This window comes from Rattus norvegicus, chromosome 2 (assembly GCF_036323735.1).
Source record: "Rattus norvegicus strain BN/NHsdMcwi chromosome 2, GRCr8, whole genome shotgun sequence".
NCBI classification, from domain to species: Eukaryota; Metazoa; Chordata; class Mammalia; order Rodentia; family Muridae; genus Rattus; species Rattus norvegicus.
The window spans coordinates 209,540,407-209,552,451 of NC_086020.1; the positions used below are offsets into that span (position 1 = coordinate 209,540,407).

General features: G+C 35.4%; 1 protein-coding gene across 5 annotated transcripts in view; it reads left to right on the plus strand.

The window, feature by feature from the left end:
• Dpyd (dihydropyrimidine dehydrogenase) overlaps positions 1-12,045 on the plus strand; it is an 865,876-nt gene that overhangs the window by 246,505 nt on the left and 607,326 nt on the right. Inside the window, exon 9 of one of the 5 annotated variants that reach the window (XM_039103215.2) lies at positions 1-12,045. This exon is cut by the window's right edge and continues 27,897 nt beyond it. The exons of the other annotated variants lie outside the window; for them this stretch is intronic. Within the exon in view, the coding sequence (XP_038959143.1) occupies positions 1-86 (86 nt within the window). The 3' untranslated portion in view covers positions 87-12,045. 5 annotated transcript variants of the gene reach the window in all.

Below are 12,045 nucleotides of genomic sequence, written 5' to 3' on the forward strand. Positions count from 1 at the left end.
TTTTATGCATCTTGTTGTCAAGACCTCTATGTGTGTGCCATGCCGTGATGTGTTTTCTGAGGATCAGAGTTATTTTTCTATCATGAGTATCAGAATGAAATGTAAATCACCAGGCTTGATTCAAGTACCCTCATGGACTCAGCTTTGTTGCTGACCCCAGGTAAGCCTGTTTGAGGGTGGTGAAGTCTCCTTGTGCTTCAAACAGTTGGTATTAATCCAAAAACAGTTTGATTGTCAGTGCCAAAGACCCCGAGCAACCTCATGAGAGTCTTCTCTGTTTAAAGCCATCGTGATTTGTGTAGTAACTGTCTCATACACACTCTCACTAGCCATGACACTCAGGGTAAGCCAGACTATCATCATGCTAATATAGCTTTTAATATACCCCTTTTGTTTTAAGTTACCTCACCCATCACTCCATATCTACACATCTTTCCAAGGGAGTATTTTCTAATATTTTATCTATATACTTTTCCTCACTGAGAAAATTCTTCAATTTCTCTCTTGATGCTAATATCAATATTCCAAGAATTTCCCTGTCAAGGAGCCCATCCTTCGTGAGATACTCATGCTGATCCACCAGAGCAAACGTTTTTTCATGCTCATCCATAATGACATACTTTGTTACATTTATAGAAAGGAATCGATATCCCTTTTTTAATATTAGGTTAGATGTACTTACCTATTATCTCCTTAAAACTCATGAATAATGTTATACTTTATACCTTACGTTTTCATCATGTTCTTGTTCTCTGTATCAAAAAGTATTTTGGGAGCTAAAGTTTTTAAGGGAAAAAAAATAGGAAACGGGAAGACCTAAGAAGAATGTTATAATTCCTTGCTCTGATTTGAGATGCTCACATTTAACTACTTAAAATCCATTCATTTTCCCCAGCTCTCTTTCTGCCTTTCTTTGTTTCTTTCCCTCTCCCCATCCTTCCAACACCAAAACTGCATTTGTAGACCTCACCCCTTGCTTTATATCTAGCCATTTGATGAATTCTTATGTGATTGGTTTATTTATGACTTACGGCATCTAGAATTACATTATTATGTTATTTGCTTTGACAATTTGCGGATAAATTTTAAAGTTGTATTTATTTCCTTGTAGATGTTTTGAAAGCACCAGTGAATTTGCCAAGTGGGTACAGGGAAGGGGATATCCTGAGTCCCACATTGTGAAAGAAAAGAACAAATACCCAGAAATTTTTCTATTAGCTCCATACATATGTGTCCCCCACATATAATAAATTAATTTAAAAATTGAAGTTAAAAAGAAAATCATTTTTAAGAAAATGTCTTTTCTTATGGGTAGAAATTTTTAAATAAAGTCCATGGTAAGGACATATTTATTTGGTCATTAATTAATTAAAATAAATGTTTCCTGTAAAATAGCCTATAAATTATTTGGCTTTTATTTAATGAAAGTTATGGAAAAGTATAAAAAATATTTTTCACTTTCTAATATTTTTAATCGTCTTTAGATTTCTTGGACTAGAGACAGAGATGATATCTGATCCTCTTCTCCATGTATGTTTTATGAAATAAAGATACATTTTCCTTATCCCTTCTAAAGAGGGGAAAATGTTGTTTTCATTATGGAAGAATTAATTTTCTTTTAGTCTTGCCAGTGTCTTAATGAATTATTATAATAAGGCATTGATAAGAGGATTAGAGAACCATTGAAGTGAGCAAAATGTTTATTTTTTCCCACTTATTAGGCTACTGGTTGCATTTTGAAGAGAACACTACCATTTGAGTCTCGGAGTGGAACTTACTGAGCATATACTATGAGCACAGTCATTATCAGCTGGGGCTGCAATGGCCAAAGACCTCAGACTAGGTGGAGCAGACAGCTCACATATATGTTCTTACATTCTAAAAACTGGAGGTCTGAGACCATGGGACAAAATGCTTGGGTTCTGGTGAGATCCCTTCCTAGCTTTCAGGTGATTGGTGAGCTTGCATAGCCTCTTCTTGGTCCCTCTATTTGTTCTCTTTATTAAAACCTGTTTTATGCTAAACACACGTTAATCCCAAAGCCAGAGAAGCTAAATTTATGATGACCTAAACTGAATCTAAATCCAAACGCCCGCATTCTCAATATAAACTTGGGTGTTACAGCTTAAACATATGGATTTCAATGGGACACAAGAAATGAGTCTGTGATAGGCTGTGATTATTTTTGCCAATGTAGTAATTGTTCAGTAAACAACGTAGGTGGCCTGAGGTGTCCTCTACAAACCAGAGGTTGATGATAGATGGGGCACAAAGTAAACAAAGGAAAGCAGAAGTCACTGAGGTAGTGTGCATCATCACAAACATTGTACTCTACTTCCTTCAATTCAGTCCAGTTGCCTGTCAAGAATTCCAGACTTCACTGAACGCCTATGGCTAAACAGCAATTTTTCAGATTGAAGCTATGAATTGTGCCACCGCAGAGCTCTCGCCTCAGTAGACATCACATGGTCATGCTGATTTTAGTTTTTTTTCCTATCTTTATTAAATTGGGTATTTCTTATTTACATTTCAAATGTTATTCCCTTTCCCGGTTTCCGGCCAACATCCCCCTCCCTCTCCCCTTCTATATGGCTGTTCCCCTCCCCATCCTCTCCCCATTATTGCCCTCCACCCAACAATCATGTTCACTGGGGGTTCAGTCTTGGCAGGACCCAGGGCTTCCCCTTCCACTGGTGCTCTTACTAGGATATTCATTACTACCTATGGGGTCAGAGTCCAGGGTCAGTCCATGTATAGTCTTTAGGTAGTGGCTTAGTCCCTGGAAGCTCTGGTTGCTTGGCATTGTTGTTCATATGGGGTCTCCCAATTATTACCATGTAAAATTGGGGAAAATGAAGAGCAATACTGAAATAAAATGAAGAATGAGAGACAGAAAATTCCAGAATTGGCAAGAGACTGATGTGTGTTGAAGGAACATCATGTTCCGTTTCACTGTGTGATTTGTTTCTTTGTGTCATGGTTTTGTATATAGGAATATGAAACTGCAGGATAATTTATGTTATTTATTCGTTCTTGTTTATAAAAACATCAGACTATATCGTCTTCAATAAAAAATGTGTTGATAACTTTTATAATATAATCGAATCCTTGATTTTAAGGGCCTTTCAACTATATGTTCTAAAGGAAGACACTCTCTTAAGAGATGTCCCTGGCATAGAGATTTCTAAGTCACAAACTGTATGGGGCATAAAAAAATCCCCTGAATGAGTGTGTTGTTGACATGATCATGACCTGGTCCGGGACACTAGCTTCATACCTATGAGAAAATGGCAAAGCCTTCCCCAGTGGAGGCTCAGATGGATGGCAAAGACTTCGGTTCCAGGATGATGATAGTGTGCACAGAGAGTCCCCGTAGCTTTCTTCCTCGGGATAGCAATGTCCTTAGACTGCTCTTTTATAAAGACTGTGTGTATAGAGAATTTGAATACACTGATCTTCTGGTATGTCATAATTTCTCTGTTGGAGGATCAGTCTATCTAATCCTTGATCATCTGCTTATGAGTGATTGTCCTTTCCCTCACCTGGTTGCCCTGTCAGGTCTATGCCGGAATCTTGCTGAGTGCAGTGGCCGACCAACTTTAACATCACCACAGTTAAAACTTATATTAAATTAAATTTACTCCAGGTCTTGTCCAAGGAATGGCTGGTATAATTGTGTTCTCAATTCAACAGATAAAACGCAGTTTACTCTTCTTACTCATTTTCAATTAGTTATACTCATATTAGTTAATGATACTGTAAATTATAACATGAGTTCGTACACAGAAACCCAGTACTGCAACACACGTTGACATAAATCTGCTATATCATAAGTTCCTAAACATACTTCTAAGGATATATACCGTGAGCACTTAAGAAAAAAAATTTAAACAAAGTTTGAGTGTATTTACTTTCTTATCTGCAAATAGACGAGGAGTGCTGATGTGCCTTTTCTCGCTCTGATTACCCATGCAATGCCACCTGCTGTGCAGATGGGACCTACACCACACAACAGAGGCCCTGTTCACACCCTGCCCACTGCAGCCAGCCACACTCCCATGACAGGGAGTTAAGCAGATGTTCATTTTGCTTGTGTAAATGAGATAAATTGTGGATCCAACTTCCAATTCATGGAGTTACGTTTGAAAAGCACAGTGTTGATATTTGAGTAGTGATTCAAAATTATGGCAGTGTTTAAGCAATTTATAGGAATAAAGCCATGTTGAAGGAGGGTTTGCTTTACCGGGTCTTCATGTTCTTACTTTGTGTGTCTAGATTTTATTCTATACAAAACTTTGCAAAGTAGTTTCATTTAGTTCTTAATAACTGCATTTCATAGATAAATCAATCATTGTTAAATTTTAAAATTTCAGATGAATAAGTTTGAGTTTGTCTTTTTTAACCTAATAGATTAGAAACTTGTCCCATATGCATACCAGTACAAAGGTATATATTTTCAAAAACAATTAATATATTTACAAAAATGATAAAAATGACTTTAGCTCAAATAAGGATATTGCATGGGTAAATATAGTATACACATTTGCTGCATTTTTTTTTTACTGGATATAGGTTCTATTTAAACTTTCACAGTATAATTGATGTTTGACATTTCTCCATATTCTCTCTCTCTCTCTCTCTCTCTCTCTCTCTGTGTGTGTGAGTGTGTGTGTGTGTGTGTGTGTGTGTGTGTGTGTGTGTGTAGATCTTAAAATAGCTCATTTAATGCTCTTTACAAGTTCAACTGTGGTCTGTCTTTAACAAGAAACTTTACATTAATCCATTAGAATTTGGAATACTCTGAAATGTTGTCCAATGCCTGTAGTCCCTGCATTTGGGAGGGGGAGGCAGGCAAGTGTAGAGTCAACATAGGTCACAAAGAGTTCCAAATCATAAAGGGACGTGAGCACACACACACACACACACGCGCGCGCGCGCGCGCGCACGCACACACACACACACACACACACACACACACACATGACATTCTCTCAAAATAGGCAACAAAAATTAAATGAACTAAACTTAGCATAAAACCTTCTGGACATGATAAGGCAGTGTATTCACACAAGTTCAAGCTAGTCGATTTACAAGTAGGGATGGGTTCATGTGGCCCAACCCTAACTGAAAAACTATTGGCTATTGATGGCTGCTAGGGGAGGAAAGTCAGTTTTACTGAGAACTTTGGTCACTGGTAGATACTCCATGACCCTTCCCAGAGGAGCTGCACTGACTGGATGCAGTGGTGTATTATAAAAAATAGTTCTTGGAGTTGAGAGGCAAACTTGAGGACAGGAACTTGAAGGATTAGGAGTGACAAAATGACTGGGTGTCTTAGTTAGGGTTTTACTGCTGTGAACAGATACCATGACCAATGCAACTCTTATAAGGACAACATTTAATTGGAGCTGGCTTGCAAGTTCAGAGTTTTGGTCCATTTTCCTAAAGGTGGGAGCATGGTAGAATCCAGGCAGGCATGGTGCAGGAGGAGCTGAGAGTTTTACATCTTCATCTGAAGGCTGCTAGTGGAAGACTGACTTCCTGGGAGCTAGAATGAGGGTCTTAAGCCCATGCCCACAGTGACATTTCTACTGCAACAAGGCCACACCTCCTAAGAGTGCCATTCCCTGGGCCAAGCATATACAAACCATCACACTGGAGGTGAATGCAACAACAGCAGCAGGAACAACAATAATGATAATAATAATAATAATAATAATAATAATAATAATAATAAAATAATACACATATGTGAAATTCTCAGAGAATAAAGTAAAAATACTATTTGTACAAGAGATAAAAACATTTAATTGAATCACCTTAGTCACATTTATAACATCATTGTAGCATGCTACAATGGCTTCTATCCATTCTCAAAAATATTTCTACAGTGCAAAATTGTAACTACCTATTCTTTTAACTAATCTGGAAACCTTATAAATATGAAGTGTCTGAGTATAATTTACACACTGTCCTCAAAACTCTGTACCAGAATCTCCTTGATAGTTTACCTGTTACCCATTCATTTACTCATTCACTGTAGCCACTCTACTATTACACAATTGGGAGGTTATAAATAAAGCTTCTGTGGACATGGGTATATAATTGTTTCCTCAGGTCCCCTCATTTATTTATTTAAATAGATATCTTCAAATATGTAATTGGCCACCAAGATTCTCTGTTTAGTTTCTGTGGTGTTATGACATAATTTTCAGTACTTTTAGAATTTTTGATAGTACCATCCTAATTAGTATGGGATAGTATAAGTTATATTTATTTTGTATTACATCATGTGCATTGCTTACAGAAAGTTTCAGCAATGTTATATATATATATGTGTGTGTGCATGTGATATATATATATAGCTATATGTTAAATTATATAACTATATATATGTGTGTGTCTGTGATATAATAAAATATATGTATAACTATACATATATAAAACTATATAATATACATATGTGTATATATATATATATATATATATATATATATATATATATATTTCTATAGTTATTTAGTTGCTGAATCCAACTTGGCCATGGCAGAGTGGAATGACAGGGTTCCCGTACCTGGAACAGAGGCAGTGGGGTAGGGGCCTCCATGAGTGTTGATGGTTACTGTGGGCATGAGGCTTCTTTGTATATTAAAGTACATATTGTATGTCCTCTTTTGAGGAATGTTCCCTCTAGCAAGGTTAAAGACTCCGTGGTAATCAGAGACAGCAGGAATCTCAGAGGCGTTGGTTTAAAGAGACAGCAAAATGGTTAAATGCTGTGACCATCAGGTTGTGGGAAAGAATGCTGAGAACATGAGTTCATAAAATATATAATTTCTCAATCATGCAAAATATAAGGATACAATATGAATTATATGAAGGACTTCACAAACCTAGAAAAGCAGTGGCAACTGCATTATGGGCCAGCTTGTCAGAAAGCTGCAGGGGCAGGCAGATACAAAGGCGGTTGGATTCCTGAGTTCAGGATCATCATGGGACAGAGGGAGTTTAGGTTCAGGCTCAGGCATGGCAGGAATGGTAATTTCAGTACTGGGCCCCATCCAGCTATCTTACTGTCTTTGTTTGTGCTTTCTGTGTCTTTCTAAGAGTCAAGAACCAAGACCAAGAACCCTTGGGTCTGTAATCATGGAACGATGATTCATGGGATAATCAAAACAGAATCTCGGGTAATGAGTGAATTGATGTAAATAAAAATTGGGCTTTTGATCTGTAAGAGATAACTATACAGAAAGTTTTTAGACTATCAAGAGAACGCTGCCTGGAGCAGATTACTGAGATGCAATCTAGAAAGCTCTCTTGAGGAAAACAGGCTATCAGCTTGTAACCCAAGATTTGACTTCCAACTGTTCCTTTTACTGTTCCCAGACATCCCTTCTCTCAGAAACCTTCTCCAAGATGAGGCACTGAGTCTATAATTGTCAGGTTGTATAAGAAAATAAACTTATCTCCCATAAAGATTAATTGATATGTGTCTTTTGTGATTATATGAAGACTTTAATTGGATTATAAGTCACAGCTATGAAGAGAGAGGGCTAAATTAATTCAGTGAGAGGATCAGTAAGGGAAGGACAGTGCTATAGAGTAATATTAAGAAACAGATGTTACATGGCTCCCATATTTCTAACAACTCTTTATAACAATATTCAATGAAATGCAATGACAACAAGTATTTCATGTTTGTGTATCGTATATATATAAATAGAAAATCTGTTTTTGAAGTATAAAGAAAAATGTAGAATAGATACAAATAGACAGTGCTATTTGAGCCTTAGTGAAACTAAACTTAAAATATTGATGGGGGCAGGGGTGGTCAGTAGGCTAAGCATCAATGGATTACTTTGAAACATTGGTTGATCGCACTTTTACACTGTTAAGAATACCACTTAAAGGATAAATTTATGTTGAATATGAGAAAGATTAACTTTTATGTCACCAAATGTACTTTGATGACAAATTCTTGCCTGAATCTACTTCACCTAAATTGTTTTAAGACTGTGTATATCTGCATAGATTATTATTCAAGAAACAAATAGAAGGCCTCTGTTGGAAGCAGATACAAGTTCATCACTGCCTTTTTACCATTATTACTTTAAAAACAACCAAACAGGATGACCATGTTTTAGTGTTGATTTAAGAAATCCAGGCTTCTCATATCTTGCCTATGATTTTAGCAAGTAGCTTATATGAAAAGTGTTTCCAAAACAGGTTGTTAAGTGATGTTATTCATGTATTTCTTTTAAAGCATGCGATAGGATTTAATGTATTATTTTTAAAGTAAATTTTTAGTAAATATATCCAAACTTGATTCGACATTCAAAAAATAAAAACACATACATAAATTAAAATCACAGAAGAAATAAAATTTCTGGTTTGTATAACTTTATTCACACACACACACATTAGAAATATGCACACATGCATATAATGATGTTTGAATCTAGGTTAGGACTTAATAAAGCCTTCTTAACATTTTACATTTACTTTTCTTTCAATTCTTACTTTTCTCTTACAGATTCTAACAATTACCTTCCCTTCCTTCACTCAGCTTTTAGTTCATTGAGAATTCGATACGTGACTATAATATGTTTGGATCAAATCAATCCATCACTCTTCCCTTTTATACTCACAAAATCTATTCGGTTCATCCTGTAGGTGCGTGGCAATCCACAGGAACATATCTAGTCTATCAGCAGCCAAAGAACATTGACAGTACCTTGAGACCAGAACAATGTCAGACTATCCAATATTCTTTTATGGATAGAGAAGAGACTCAGTAAGTTCTACCCTAGATGAAAAGTTAGGACAGGAAATTTTCATCTTAGCCACCAAATAATAAAGGCTGTCTAGATGACAGGTCCTTTTACCATTAGTGCATAAGAATGTGATATTTGAATTATTTGATAGTATGTCTTATGCTTTTTCTTAATCTTATAAATCATTCCAATATCTAAGCCAGACAAGGACATTTTGGTCATTAAAGTGTGTATGAAATGTATTGATACATGAAATATGTTGATACTGACTTAGTAAGAGCTAGACTCATTTGAATAAAGCAAAACAGGAAAGTGAGTAGAATCTGTGCTATTCCTAGGTGTAATGTAATATGATAGGTAATGAAGCACATATAAGAAACATATGTAAGTTTAATATAGCTCTGTCCTACTTGAAATACATTCAATTAAAGGTTGATGTATTTTTTTCTTTTTTCTTTTCTGTTAGACTCAATTTTGCTTTTTTATTTCTTACAAAGTATTACAAAGCATACAGTGAAATAAAAATAAGAATGCATGAAACATTAAGAAAAAATTGTATAGAATATTATGTTAGTATAAGAAATAAAAGTAATGGATTATTGCAGTAGTAAAATATTAGAATTTTATGTGATTGGGTTTTATCTATTGACTGTATGAATATTTGCTTATCAGAATTCTCTAGGATATCTTGAGTCAAAGTTTCATTTGGTTCTTTTAAAAAATCCATCTAATATGTTTTGGTAGCTATACAACCAGAATTTCTTTTAGAATAGTTTGAGCTGTATTAAAAGATCAGAAAACCTTGGAAAATACTAAATATTAGTCTAGAGATTGCTTCAAATGTAAAGTTTTTGACTATAGTGGTATAAGCACAAAAATATTAGGTTTTTGCTGGTAAATAGAACTCACATTTCAGATTGCAGGTTTTTCCCCTGCAGTAGGAATTTCATTGTGAAATAAGAAAAGAGGAAAAATTATGAAGGCAACATAACCTTAAAACTATTTTCATTTTATGATACTTATTTCTGTTGATTAGATGTTCGTAGAGCTCTGACATAAAGTCAAAAGGTTATATGTAAAGTGTATAGACTCAAATAGCATTAGTGCGTGTGCAACTAACATTTGCTCCTGACCCCATAAGCTCATGACTGTGTAATAATATAAAATGTATGGAGTCTGATTTCAAGGTTCCAAAAGACTTATTTATAACCACACTGTTCATTAAGTAGTCGAGAAACTCCTCTGAGATTCAAGACAATCTCTTATCTATGTGACTGCTTTAAACATTCACACTCATACTTCTTCTGTACAGGAGAACATATTATTAGTATTGCAAAATAGAGAATGAAAATATATTAAGGAAATAATAGATCAAACCATCCTTATGTGTAGCACACAGAGATCTCTGTGACATCCTCTGGTATCCATTGAACAGCCATGTAAGATCATCTTCTTACAGCATATGTCACCCTACAACTACTACCGCTTTCCTCAGTAGGTGACCTATTTCTGTGTTCTGGCACCTCCTGAGGCGTTCATTACAAGTTTGGCTTCATTTTTACAGCTGCACAAATAGCTCCCCCAAAAGGTTAAGTACAGAATCTGAGCCTGCCATACATTGCACAATTTCAACAGCTTATTTGAACCTTATTTCTAGCCTTGACGATCCTAGAGTTCTTACGTTCTTCAAGATTTTAAACAAGAAAAACATAAATGATGTCAGACTTCGTCATCTCCTTGAGAGGTGACCTAACTCCCTAGGAACATATATGGATTCATGGTCTCCTCATATTTGAATATGAAGAGTGAACCTTCATGGGCAGTGATTTTCTATCAGCACAACCAACATAAGGGCTCTTTTTGTGTGTTCTCCTTTTGAATGAATGCTTTTTTAAAATGGTTTTACTGGAGACTTCTGTAGCCTGGGCCTTCATTTCAAAGTATTTTTCTCATGTTCCTAATGAAAACCTTATGATTTCTCTTTCATATACCTTTAAAAATTGCAGTCATACTGTTTATATTTAGTCTCACTTGCTTAATGGGATTCGTGCTCCTTTCTTCCCTGGTTGCATAGTTTTAAATATCTTTACTACAAGTTCTTTATGTTCACTGTAAATCTGGCTAAATGTAGTGATCAGTTTCAGTGACACAGCCTGGGTGCCATTGTATCTTGAAATCTCTGCTGCTAGTTGAATCAATTGATTATTCTTTTCAACTTCACTCAGAATTTTATGGCACAAAATATGGACAAATTGCCCTAATGCAACATGAATAGACTATAACTGTTCCTAACAGCATCCCTTATTCTCTTTATCCTCTTATGAGATCTCATGAACACAATCTTTACATGTTGCTCCCGGCATGCTTATCTTAACTACTCCGATGAGAATGGTTATACAACTGTGGTCATGATGTTGTAAAATTTCCACCACTCATAGTTCCAAACTCTTCCACATTCTGTCCACTTTCCACCTTCAAAGGACTAAGGCTTGCTGCATCAGTTGCTCTACCAGTTTTCTAAATTTCTTGATTGTTCTCATTATTCTGACTGAACACCTCACAGAAATAAGACTATATTTCTGATCAAAGTTTGAAAGAGTATGATGATTCATTATGATTAGGATGTCATGTCACCTAGCATGTATCTATGGTGGCAGAAACTTCCTGCATGAGATATTACAGTGCAACAGACTATAAAACATAGACAGTCTACACTAGAAGTGAAGTTAGGTTATAACCCTCATGACCATTGCCTAATAACTCATCGCCTCTGGCATGGCATTGCTTCTTTATGGCTTCAAAACAACCCCAGATAGCACCACCAAATAAGGACCCATAAGCCAGTTGTCACATTTCATATTTAAGCCATATCAATATATAAAAGACAGATGTTTGCAATCTTTGCCCAATCTGGGAGAAGTTCTATATTTAATTTATTAATTTTTCATTAATCATTGTGAAGATAAAAAATTTCATGACACCATGAAATAGACTGAGAAAAGAATATTGAAAGATTTTATATTATGACAATTACCAGAATTTAGGCAAGAAAAATTAAAGTAGAATCCGGTAAAAGTACTATATATTTGTATAAATAATATGTAATATATTTATACTTTATATATAGTAAATTATATATACACATGATATATGGTCATAAAATTATAACAGGAGTAAATAAAGACTAGGTAAAAGTTGAGAATGTTTATATCATGTCTTTTGACCAACTATATAGATAGGAATGATAGTTTACCTACAAAGCCAAGGGTGG